The following is a 13,185-nucleotide window of genomic DNA, read 5'->3' as shown; positions in this document are numbered from 1 at the left end:
GGCTACCAACGGCTAATGTCATTTTGCTGTGGTGCTTTGAGGGCCTCCTAAACTTCACAGAGCACCTCTCCCCGCTTGCGTGAAATGCTGCTACGGCAACTCATGACGAGGCACTGCTGTGAGGTGACATCATAAATATGGTGACTGGTTGACGTGCGCTGATTACATCACACGAGGGGGCGGGGTCTGCGACCGGATTGGCCTGAACTTCCTTGTCTTCACTGCAGTCCTTCACCTCCCTCTCTTATATAGTGGCTAGTAGGTCCCGCCTCCGGGGCTCGATTGGTTGAGCTTCGCCGGCACGGGGCTTCGATTGGGTTGAGCGGCTGTCTGTCAGCGGGCGCAGGCCTGGCGCGGCCTGTGTGGAGCACAGGGAGGCCATTGTGGCTGTGGCAGTCTTGCGCGCCGGAGGAGGAGGTGGCTGCGGCCCGCCAGCGCCGCGCCCCGTCCCGCCGGAGCCCGACCCAGGGAGGAGACGGTGAGGGAGGCCGCCGTGAGGGGACCCAGCCGGCGGCGGGACTCGCGCTGCAGCGGGACGAGCTCCCGGGGCCGGCTCGGTGTACACCGGAGTCCCCCGCTTCTTCCGCGGGCCCCGCCTGCCGAGGCGCGGGCACAGCCGGACTTCCCCGGGTGCCGCTGCCCCGGGCCCGGCCGAGCGGGAGGGAGGCTGCGGGGCAAGGCTGGGGGGCCCTTCCTCCTTCGTGCGGGGCTGCCCTGGCCGAGCCCCCCGCCCTTGCCTCTGCCGCAGTGCCGCCGCCGTCCCCGGCTCGCCCCGCTCCCGGCGGGAGCCGCGCCCGCTGCGCCGCAGCGGGGCAGCCGCCTCTTCTCCGCCTTCTCCCCGCTCGCTTCGTGTCCGGCCCGGGGCGGCATCGCCCCCTGCCCCGCTGGTCGTGGCCGGGGGTGCCAGCGCCGCGGTGTGCGGCCGGGCCGGCGCTCGGCTTCCCCTGGAAGGAGCCCTGTCCTGAGGGGGAGCGCGGCCGAGCCCGGGGGAAGGTCCGTGCTGCGCTCTGGGAGCGAACGTGAGCTCTCTCCTGAGACGGAGCAGTTTCTCAGCAGAAGTTTTAGAAGAGATGCAAGAGAAGTGCTCCCGCTCGGTTGTATGGCTGTTACATAACCGCGAAACAGGGTAATGGGTTACAGCAGATGCACGTTTAACTTTTTCCTTTTTCGCACCAACTTGCCTTAGCAGTGCAAATAGGATACATCCAGCGTTTGTCTGCAGTGTATGTTTAACAGCTGTATGATGCTATATCAGGTAGTTGGTAAATTCTTTGCTCAGTAATAATTTGGGTTGCTTAAAGAAAGAGATCGACTTTTCAAAGAGCTGAACAGATGCAGAGTACCTCTAAACTCTGCTGGCACCGATTGACATTCAGCTACTGCTTTGCTACACTTACCTTCTGTAAAAGACTTCAGGGGTTGTGAGTAAAGGGTTAGGAGGCAGCTCACTGTGGTTTTGTAGTTGGACTCATACCTGTTGATGTATATTGCTGTAAAGATGAAGAATAACCCCAATACTATTGAATAATGGTCCTTAAAAGGGCACATCTGAATTTGAAGTGCATTTGCAAGGGTGAACAAGAGAACGGGGACAGCACAGAATTTATATACCTTTTCTGCACAGAATTTATATATATTTTAGTAAACATATATGTCCATTCATTGTCTATTCATTCAGTCAGTAGTAGAATTTTAGCTTGAGGCTTAAAAATCAAGCTAAGTTTCTTGATGTTCTTATGCTTCATTGTCAGTAATAACATTTCTGTAACCAAAACAACCCTGGAAATGTGTTCCCAACTGCTACAACCTGTTTGTGTCAGAAGCTTTTGACATGAAAATACCCAGAAGACAGATCTGGTTAATAATAAGTTGCCATTGTAATATGTGTCTTTTAGGGAAGTGGCTTTTTAATACAGGATGTATGCTATAGTGTAGTTGCTTTCAACTTCTAAAAAATTCTTAGTGGGATTCTGTATAACAACTCATAAGCCTACTAGTAAGTAGGTTTGCTGTGCTGGTTATTTTTCTAGTTAACTTTCATGAACTGCAGCTTTGTGATTCTTAAATTTCCCCAATTGTACAAGCAAGTTGTATATTATATATTATTATATATATTAAAAAAAAAAAGTGCCACTCAATTTATATGCATTTTCTGCATACTCAAAAATAGAAAAACATCTTGAAACATTGTGACTCAGTAACATACTTCCACTTATTGATAATAACATGTTTGCAGACCATCATCTGACTTTCATGTTGGCTGCTGGTCCTGTTTGGTGAAACTGCAGCTAGGAACCCATAAATGAAAATTTATGGAAATAATGTTCACTTCTAAAAAAATTCCTGTCTAAAACTGTGGAGTATCTTAGCTGGAGTGATGAATCAAATTATTTCAGGTAGGAGAGTAACAGTTCAGGATTAAGAAATTTGCCAGGTATACTTTTCACTTAACCAGTGGGTAATCTGTTTTTATTTGAGGGATCTTGCCCCCAGAATAGATTGTTGTTGCATTCTGTGAACAACTACAATCCCTAGGCACTTAATTTTACATTAGTGTGTATGTCTGAAATAATGTATGTTCTGATGCATCCAAGCAGCTTGCAGCCCGGATAAAAATCAGGGCTCAGCTTATAAAGAGGCCAGGTGCTTAGCACAGTTAATTGCAAAGGATGTCAGAACACATAAAACTTGTGTGTTGTGATGCCTAATTCCCTCTTTGGGTCTTGTCTAAAGAGCTTATCCTGATGTCTGAATGATTTTTAAAAGATTGCTTTGTGCAGACAAGGTTCCTTAAAAGAAGGGTTTCTCTAGTTCAGGATAACTTCCTTTTCCTGTACTTCTTTATCTTTGTTACAGAAAAGTGTTTCATTAACCCATGAAGAGGTACAGCATAGTTTTTGTGTAACTGTCAGGTCTTTAACTTGATACCCAGCTTATGCAAAATCTGTACTTTTTTTGTTTTGCTCTGTAAGCCCTTTTCAGAGATAGGATTTTGGCCTTGCAGCTGTACCTTTCTTCCAGTGTATGAAGATTCACTGAAAATATATTAGCTGTTCAGGGATTGTTAATCAAAAAATTTGGTATCTCAGAGTCCATAGCTTTGGAGTAATAAAAAGGATCAGAAAGAAGAGTGGGGTTTTTCCTGGGGTGTAGTGGGAAAGGTTGGGAGTGCTTCTTAAGGCAGCATTTTGGTTTTACATTAGTGAGAGTTGATCGTGGACCTGCATCTGACTGCCGCTGAAAATACTGTATAGGAGATGTAATTAGCTTCCTCCCTCCCCTACTATTGCTGTGGCAGAGGCAGAAAGTTGGTAGCTCACATTTTCCTTTGCTGATCCTTTCTCCTCTGCTTTCTTTCTTCAGCTTCTAAGAGGAAATACCCAGTAAACTTACTGACTAAATTGCTGCCAGAGGTGACCAAGTTGAATATCTACTTCTTAAAACGCTGTTCAGACTTTGAGAAACTAGAGGTAAAAGAGACTCTAGACATTTCTCGAGAATCCCTTAAGACTAACCATTACCAGTTCAGTTTAAACTCAGTCTTTATTAGGATTTGTAGGTCTTCCACCTGCTTTACTTGCCGTTTTCTTGGAGTTCATCTGCTGGCTTAAGTCATGGAAAGATGCTGCTCCCTCCTGTGTGCACCTAGGAAGAGAGAGGTCCAAATTCTAATTCTTGAAGCAACCAAAAGCTATTTGTGTGGCTGTATACCCTTCTAGGATGAGCTTCTGGGTTGTTCTTAAGGCTTTCCTGTTTTAATTTGGCTCACAAATATTCTGCAGGCCAGTGAAGATAGAGAGAGACTGGGTGCTCTTTTTGCAGCTAATGCAGACGTTGTACAGGCCAGTGATCAGGACAGCTGCTCCTGGGGAAGGTGATCTGCTTTCATTTCCTGTATCAAGGAACACTTAACTGTGCAATTTACTCTGGGCTGTAATGACACTATCTGTCATAGTGAATGTGAAATGAAAAATTTGAGAATTTGTTAGAGACCTCTTCAGTAATTACTGAGGTAATTTTCTTGTAAGGTTTGGAAGAGGGGTGGAGGCCTGAGAAAACTGGAGATCTGTACTCTTCTTACTGTAGCATTTTAGAGCTAAAGAGGTTTAGTCCATTATCTTGCACTCCAATATAATTGCCTGCCTCTAACTCATTCTTGACAGATGGATATAATTTATTCTCTATTATGGCATGAAAGTCTTTTTCCGACTATAGCACAAACCTTTAATTCTTGTAGGATTGTAAGTATGCTAACTGCTAGCCTGGGATGTTACGGTGTGTTGAGAATGGGTTGCGGTATGTATGGATCCGGAAAGGGTTGCCTGGCAGAGGTGAGGAGGCAGAGCCCTGCTTGAAATTTCCTCCTGAACTAGATTGAAAGGGCTGTTGGAGAAACTGGAGCAGCCATGGGAGTTTTGGGGGCAGTTGTTTTGTTTCACACCTGTTTTACAGTCTTTTAATAATAAAACCCTGTTTCCTTCTCCATCTGTGGCCTCCATGGGTTTCTGCTGCTGCTTTTATCTGCATTATTGGTGTTTGAAAGACTTTTTTCTTTCTGTAGTATAGAAATTAATCCAATCCTCGCATGTAGTAGTAATTCTAAGTTCGGAGTAGCCTTCAAGGAGTAGAAGGATGTTGGACTGCCATGTTTTTGTTTGTTTTTACAGTTGTTTACTTAGCTGTTTTTTCTTTTAAGGGTTGAAAAAGAAACATGCATTTACTTAAAGCTGTGATGGCTGTAATTATTTGCTGTCTGTCTGCAGGTATTTTTTCATTAGGAGTGTTAATGCATGAAGTTGAAAGAATGCTTACTTAATGGTGTGCTATTGAAAAATTTATATATATTAAAATATGTATAATATAATTTCCATCTTGTCTGCCTGAAATTAGTGAGAAGTTGAACATTTGTTTTCTTTCTTTTTCTTTAAGATATTGAAAACTTTACCAGGTCCTTGAGAGAAAACTACATGACACTACACCATGAGTGACAGTAAATGTGATAGTCAGTTTTACAGTGTTCAAGTTGCAGATTCAACGTTCACTGTACTAAAACGTTACCAGCAATTGAAGCCCATAGGATCAGGGGCACAGGGCATTGTTTGGTGAGTAATAAATACTTTATTCAAATATAAAAAGATATAAACTAAAATTTGAATGTATTCCTGATAGGGGTGCCAGAATGTAAAATACTGATGATCATTTCTGTCTCTTGCTACAGGGTTGTGGACTAAATAAATTCTAAAAATGTGCAAACATATTTTTTTTATTTTTGTTTCTAGTTCTCACATTCCCCGTGTAGTTATGATATTGCAGTGTAAGGTATGACAATGTGATGGTGAGCGATTCTGGGTTTTACTCGTTTCTTCATCACGGCCCCCTTTTTTCCCCCCCTTTTATTCCCAATCACTCCTGTCCATTTCTAGGAGCCACCAATGCAGTGCCTTGCCATTAACTGGCAGGATGAGGCAAATCAGTGTCATTGTCACTCCATGGATTAACCAGAAAGGGATGCTGTGTGAGGGGTTGGGCTGGCCGGCTCTTCCTTGGTGTGTCACCTCAGCTATGTGTCCAGCCTCCACTGGCCCAGGACGTGAGAGTCGTTAGTCTGATCCTGAACCTTAGTCTCTTGTATGGCACCACACCTCTGGGCCAGATAAAGGTAAACACTTTCAAATGTTTTTTAGACTGCAGCAATCCATTCTACACGACTTAGTGCCAGCCCGTATTTGTTGGGCAAAACTTATTTGGTAACAGGAAAAATGTTTACTGATGTGTTTTTTTAATTCCATACACAGGAAAGCAAACAGAAATGCTCAGGAATTCTCTAATGTTAGACTTAATCACAACACATGGTGGACTGTTCATGCTTTAAATCCAGTCTGCAGTTTCTCTTAACCTATACATTCTGCAATATAAGTGTGATGACTCATGTACCGTGAGCTACTCCTTATACAGCACCTGCCAATGTCTTTTTTTCATAACCATAGTAAGTTATATATGTAGGAAAAGAGTGCATTTTTGTGAGAACATGCTTTTATTTTTAAATTATTTAGATGTCCCTGTTGGCCTACTAATAAGTGAAAAATAAGCAAAATCAGACAACCATATTTCATTTTTCTTTAGTGGGTTGAGTGATGAGTGGATAGGCGTACTAGATCCTTGGTTATTAGTGTTTGAGTAAGACATAGTATAGTGCTAACATTTTCCAGGTATAAATGTTTTTAGTTACACATGTTCTAGATGGCATGCAGGAATTTAGAGTGGTTGTAAGCGCTCCTCCTTTCATTAGAAGTAGTGCATTTCTAAACTATATCACTTAAACTAGGTGTCCGCTTCAAAATGAAATTAAGGTAGTGTTAAGGTCAGTGTTTTGGGAGGAAGAGGGAACTATCTGATCTACCGACTTGTTTTGAGAATACTTGATTTATGGAATGACAGACTGAAACATTGCATAAATTTTCATCTTCCTGTGAAATATCTGAAAACTATGTCCAGGCTGAAAAAGGTGCAAAGATCTTAATTTTTCCTAAACTTTCCTTGTAGTACACAAAGGAAAGATACAGCAAAATACTAGTATGTAAAATGTGGAAAATTCAGTGTGAGTGCTATCCTGTCACGTTTGGCTGGAAAAATTGTTCAGTCGTCAGTGTGACACACAGATGTGATGCTTTTTTTTATCATCCAGTGTTTAACATCAAAATTAGGAAAAGTATTTATGAAGTTTTGTGTGTGGATTTTATTTTTTGGCAAGAAATTTTTAATATCACATGTGTCACTTCAGCTAGGAGAGGTCTGAATTTTGCATTTTTTTTTTTTTTTCCCTCAAAATATGAATGGGAAACTCCATTGGTATTGCTCCTGCTTATTTTTTCTTTGATATTAAAATGTAGGAAAATAGTTTTAAAAATACATAGTTAGGAAAAGCGATAAGTGAAAGCTATCAGAAGATGAAAAATAACTTATGTAGAGGGATTTCTAGTTCACGCTGCAAACAGGCTAGGAGAGAATTTGGATATACCTGTTGTATTTTATACACAAAGTACACTTTTTATACATGACTTTCCACACTTCTTTGTTCCTAAGTGTTAATACATTTGAAGTGTTACCTATTTAGGTCCGAATAATCACTTACATAAAAATATTCTTTTGCAGTAACTTTTGTCTTTGACTTCCTGATATCTTTTTTCCTGTCTTGTTCTTGATTTCCTAAATTTTCTAGTGAATCTGACTTTTTTGTCCCAGCAAATTTCTTTTGTCCTGCAATGCAGCAAAACCATGATCTTGTAAATAGCACGGCTTTGACTGTTGATAACTTTACTTACAATTGCAGTTGAAGAAATAGTTGGGATAAGTTTGTTACTATTTGCAAACTCCTGTTTTGATGGTAGGGAAAGACTGAGTTAGTGAAGTGAAATTGTCAGCAAGAGTCCATAGTAGTAGTGTATTGTTGTTCAAAGTGAAAGTCATTTGCCTACAGAAATTAAGTGTCATTTCCTGCAATAATTTAGGTCATAATGTTTTGTTAATAATTTTATAATGTATGTAGCATCACTGCTTTTAGTATTAGCTTTGCATCTTGAGCAAATGTTTATCACAAGTGCAGTGAAAACTCTACTACAATTCAGTACAATAATCAAATTGGGATTGCTGTCCTACGGTGGGATGGACACTGAGATTCTTCCATGATATCAAATGCTGAAATAATTTGTAGACATTATTTTAGTAGAGAAGTTTATAGCTGGGTACACTCTGGCAAATTCACTTTTTAAATATCTGTGCTTGAAACAGTTGTGATGATGAAAAAGTCTCTTTTAAATTCAAATGAGCAGGAACGAGGAAAGAAATTTAACACCAATTATATCCATGATTTTTTTGGTTTGTTTATGTAAAATTACGTGTTATTTAGAAGTGTGGTTTTGGTAGTAATAGTGGTTGTCTTCTGTCTTTTTTTTTTGGTAAATTAAATAACTTCATGCTCATAATTATTTTACCTTTTTTTTTTTTTCCTACCAGTCTGTTTTTAATTCTTCCCATTGGATTGTGTAGGTAGCAGATGGCTTCATTTTAAATTTTTTTTTTTTAACTCCAATATAAGTCACTCCTACGTAGGCAAGCAAAATACAAGGCTTAGGTGAGGTTCTTCATGTGTGCTCAGACTGAGCCTGACATATATCTGATCTGTCAGATTAAACAGATACTTCCCCTGAAAATGCTCCTTTTTCCACTGCTGACCTGTGATTGACTTGAGCAGTTAAATCCTGAAGACCCTGTTGGTTAATGATTTGCTCCTAATTATCAGGTGTAGTTAGTCATTAACTTACGCAAACCTTTTAAATTTACATATAACATCTTCTAGGTGAAGTGCATACTGAAACATCAGTGCTTTCGTATTTGGGAAGAAAGTAATTTCTCTAGTTGTCTGGCCAGTTGCCTTCCTCCTAATTTGTATTTTGCACAGACACAAAAGCTTTAAATCTGAGAGTGATGATATCATTGAATAATGACCTACCTATTTCACAGAACTAAACTGAAATAAATGCTAGCAAGTCTTTATTGTGAGTGGCACATTGATTCAAATTTGGGATGTATAGTTTGGGACATGCCTCCAAGAAAACACATCTCATGGGTGAGCCCTGCTTTGTGGTATTGCTTTTTCCAGTAGGGAAAGCAGTGAGTTGATGCTGGTAAGCTTCATGTAATTTGAGTACTGTTGTTATCACAGGGAAGCTGTACTTTTTGTAAGAGTACTGTAATGTGATGGTCCTTTTAAGTCTGGTATTGTACATATCTTGATAAGAAAGGAGCTCGCAAAGAGCTTAAATGTGCTTGGAAAATACAGGTGAATGAGAATACTTCTCTACCCTACGAAAGTAACATTAAATGGAAATAAAATAATGTGGGAATCCTTATTTGAAACCAGAACTACTTAAAGATTGTAACTATTGAGTAGTTTGTGGTATGAATTCATATATGTTTTGCTGAATAATTTGTGTGTTAATAATGAAGAATGTTCCCACTTTAGGCTTGTTAAAGCAAGTTTACAACTTGACCTCAATCTGCAGAGGAAAAGAACAAGCACAACCGAAAAACAAGATAAAATTAATGGCCATCTTCACATTTAAACTCTTGTATTGCTCCCTGCAATCTGAGTTTTCCATATTTCTCAATTCCATGACTTTTTTTCCGAAACCAGGTGGTGAATGTAATTTTCTACTAGGCACTACAGTTGTAAACTATCCACATACAAGGGAATATTGATGCCTGCAGAATGGATCATGGAGACATGGTTGTGACTCTCTTAGCAAAGAGAAATTTCTATTGCAAGTACTAAATGATTGTCAGTCAGCAACAGTGTCAAAAAAAAATACTCCAAATATACAGATTAAGCCACTGAAATGCTTCTTGATTTCAAATAAGCTTAAAATATTTTTCGATCTTGCAATTTTGAATGTGATTCTTGAGTCAGCAGATTCTGTTTTAAGACAGAAAGGAGGTCAGGAAGACTTCTGATGAGAGTCAGTGGCTTCTGTTTAACTATTTGTATTTACTAAAGAATGTGTAGATTTTAAAGGATGTTTGTTTTCTAAATGGAAATTAGATGAGGTTAGTATAAACAGCTTAGTGGATATGCTTTGTCTGAAATCTCGATTTCTTTCCTCATTCCTGTCTCCCTTTTGCCCCCTCCTCTCTCTCCCTCAGCCTTCAACTTAAGTTGTTTGTCTTTGAAAACTTCTAGTGCTGCATTTGATACAGTCCTTGGAATAAACGTTGCTGTAAAGAAGCTGAGTCGTCCTTTTCAGAATCAAACCCACGCAAAAAGGGCTTACAGAGAGCTTGTTCTTTTAAAATGCGTCAATCACAAAAATGTAGGTTTGTCTTTATTTTTCTCCCTTATTACTGTATATATTGGTCAAAGCAGCTCAGGATTTGCTCTCTTACTTGCTGTTAGTAACAAAGTAATAGAAAAATAGTGAAAGACTGGAAAGATTTGCTGTAGGTAATGCAGTTCTCCACAATGTGTGGTTAAATTCTTGGGTGAGCTGTTTGGAGTATGAGGTGCCAAGAGGAGAAGATTTTTGCTGCATTATTGGTATAATAGGTTTACCATCAGTGTCAGCTTTATAGAGCTGGCCTTGCTGTATTGCATTTGCCCTTTTAAGTCGTGCAGCAGCAAAGCCTGCTTGGCAGTGGTTTTCTTTGTCAGTTTGGCTCTTGTAACTGCTCTGAGGTTAAATCAGAGCTTAGACAAGATTTTTATTAAATACAGTGTTTAACTGGTAGGGTTTGAAAGGGTACAGCACACTAACAATTTATTGGGAAATAAGTGAATTACTATGGACAATACATATATATTTTAAAATCTTTGAATCTTAGAAAATAACAAACCTTAATGTCAATACTTCAGTGTTCAAGTACAAGAATATAAGGTTTATGTGACTGTTACGTTCTGATACTAACATGAACTAGAAACATTGCTCATCACTGAAGTAGTGCACTCAGGTTTCAAACTTCCTGGGCTCAATTAGCCTTTTGCGACTGATTTTTATGTAAGCATTTGGTGAAGTCCAGAAGTAGCAGAATAAGAGGAAGGTAGTTATTAAGGATGGCAGTACAGTAATTCTAGCAGTTCTGGAAATAGTACATCATAATCTAAGTTTAATGGGATGGCGTGAGGCACCTCTGTGTACGTGTTGTTGGACAGCCTTGGTTAAAATTCCTTGCACAACATGTGATTTAAAACAAGACATTATTATTTATGGGGAAAAGTTGGGATAGATTTTAGGCACTGGGGAGGTAGATAGAAGGTGTCATATAACTTTAGAAAGAAAAAAAGTGGTTTTGTTCTGTCTTAGTTCTTTTGGCATACATGATGCAGTTTTGAACTGTTTCTGAATTGGCAGTTTTTCAGCATATGTGAATTAAGTGAAGCCAAGTAACATTCAAATTGTATATGGTAACAGCGTGCATTTAATTTTTAATTGTAGCTTCTGCAATAGTGGATTTTTATGTGAATTAAAGTGGAATTTTCTTCTAATGTTTATTTTTATTTTATAGATAATTAGTTTATTAAATGTATTTACACCACAGAAGTCACTAGAAGAATTTCAGGATGTGTAAGTACTAGATTTTTTTGGTTTAATTTTCCTGACCTGGAGCTGTATTTCCAGTATCCTACAGACTTTATGCTTTGAAAATAGAGGGTAATTAAATGCAGAATTTAGCCTTTATTTCTAGATTTCTTTAAGAAAGACCAAGAAAGTTGTTTCACTACATGCATAAGATGAAAGTGGAAAATAAAAAAAAGGTTATTTACCTTTTATTCATCTGTCTGCCATACTTTGCTGCTTGCATATGCATCTTGTTTGTGTGCATTGTTCTTGAGCTAAATGGGTCACCTCAGGATAACAACTTGGTCAGGATAACCTGATATCATTTTTTTGCCATGCCAGTCACATCAGCACAACAGTATTTTTGGCCTCAATTAAGAACTGAATTTATTTCTTTTTTTATGCAAGCTACGTCAGCTGATCTAGAAGGGATTCATGGTGATTTAATTGGTGGGGTATTCATAGGTTCCAGTGAATATGCTGTTGTGGTTTGTGAATGGGCTTCTTGGGTAATCAGGAGTGTGTGTGTATGAAGTGGGTAAGCAGATGATATTTTAACTTGAAAATGAACCATTTCTTCTTAGTTCTTACTGTGCTTTATTTTCTTTTTAAAATTAAAATACAGTGAAATGAAGCATGATTTTTTGACACACTGCAGTATCTGCAATTTCTGCATCAGCTTCAGTCAGTCTTAGCTTTCCATGCTGCATAAACTCAGAATTGTTCTTCTGTACTGCTCTTTATAAAAACTGGTAGAGTGGTATTCTCTTGTGATGGACTATTGAATGCTTAATTTTTAATAAACTATTTGAATATATAATAATTTACTTTTGAAACTGTGGTCATGCATGATTGTTTCTGTTAGCAAAGTAGTTGACTTTTATTAAACATCTCATGCTAAGCTTAAACCTGATACGAAAAGTAAGACTTGAATTTCTCATAATTTTTTTTTTTTGTGCTTTAGATATTTGGTTATGGAGCTGATGGATGCAAATTTGTGCCAGGTTATTCATATGGAATTGGATCATGAAAGAATGTCTTATCTTCTTTACCAAATGCTATGTGGCATCAAACATCTCCACTCAGCTGGTATCATCCACAGAGTAGGTAGTATTAGATCATTAACAATACTCTTTATGAACACAGATTTTCTTAATGAAACAGGGGAGAAGGCAAGGGGTTGCTATTGCAAAAGTTTGTTTCTTTCATTCATAAGAATATTATTAAACCTGAAGATTGTTTCTAGGTCAAAGATAAAAACTGTATTGTAAACAGATCTTAAATCAGGATAGCTCTGTGGATTTAGCTAATGCTGAACTGATTAAAACATAAAACATGAGTGTCTGTGGACCTTTCAAATTACTAAAGAATGAATCTTTAAAATGTAATAATTACCTCTTAAATATCTCTATCCTTGGAGGTGGAAACTCTTGATTAGATTGAGAGATTTGATTTTTGAAAAGAAACCAGGCTAGGAAAGTAATAGAGATGGGATAGTTCAGAAGGAATGGAATAGTAGGAATTGCGTCTAGAAAAAACTTAAGAGTCTTTGACCCAGAATTAAATGTACTTATACATCTGTAATTTGGCTACTTCTGATACTTTGTGAATAAAACCCAATTATTCTAGTTTTCCCTAACTGTGTATTCCTTTGGGTGGAATAATGACTCTTCCCATGAAACATATATCCTGAAATATTTTATTTTTCTCCTCACTCGTTGAGTAACTTTGTGTTTTCACTGTATCATAATTCTGTGAAATTTGCTAATTACTGTAACACAAGTGGCTTTTCTGTCAGTAACAAATACGCTTACTAATGCTTTGTGTGTTGGGATATTCCTTTTCCTACTTGATTAATTCATGGCGTTGTCTTCAGGATCTATGCCCAAGTAATGACAGTGTTTGGAACAGTCTCCTTTACCATGCAACTGTTCATACCCGAAGTATGTCCATTTAACATGTTAAAAGAAGCATATATATATCTATGCATTGTGCATATATACAAACAGTTGTATAACTGACTATACTGTCAGTGCACAAATGGGTAACATAAGGCTCTGCAGACAACTTTGATTCT

The 13,185-nt window shown here is 38.8% G+C and overlaps 1 protein-coding gene across 4 annotated transcripts in view; it reads left to right on the top strand.

Annotated features, from left to right (window-relative positions):
- Positions 1-365: 365 nt before the first annotated feature.
- Positions 366-13,185, top strand: part of MAPK9 (mitogen-activated protein kinase 9) — a 30,044-nt gene continuing 17,224 nt past the window's right edge. For 3 of the 4 annotated variants that reach the window (XM_042790131.1, XM_042790133.1, XM_042790132.1), the window contains exons 1-5: positions 366-478; positions 4,930-5,102; positions 9,737-9,866; positions 11,056-11,114; positions 12,073-12,211. In XM_042790131.1, coding sequence (XP_042646065.1) covers positions 4,981-5,102; positions 9,737-9,866; positions 11,056-11,114; positions 12,073-12,211 — 450 coding nt within the window. In that variant the 5' untranslated portion in view covers positions 366-478; positions 4,930-4,980. Of the gene's footprint in view, positions 479-3,383; positions 3,471-4,929; positions 5,103-9,736; positions 9,867-11,055; positions 11,115-12,072; positions 12,212-13,185 lie in introns of those variants that run through there. The other variant, XM_033006103.2, reaches the window with a different exon arrangement.

Source organism: Tyto alba, unplaced genomic scaffold (genome assembly GCF_018691265.1).
Source record: "Tyto alba isolate M040663 unplaced genomic scaffold, T.alba_DEE_v4.0 Super-Scaffold_17, whole genome shotgun sequence".
Lineage (NCBI taxonomy): Eukaryota > Metazoa > Chordata > Aves > Strigiformes > Tytonidae > Tyto > Tyto alba.
The sequence above is the reverse complement of the archived record's forward strand: the minus strand, read 5'-3'. Positions and strand labels throughout refer to the sequence as shown.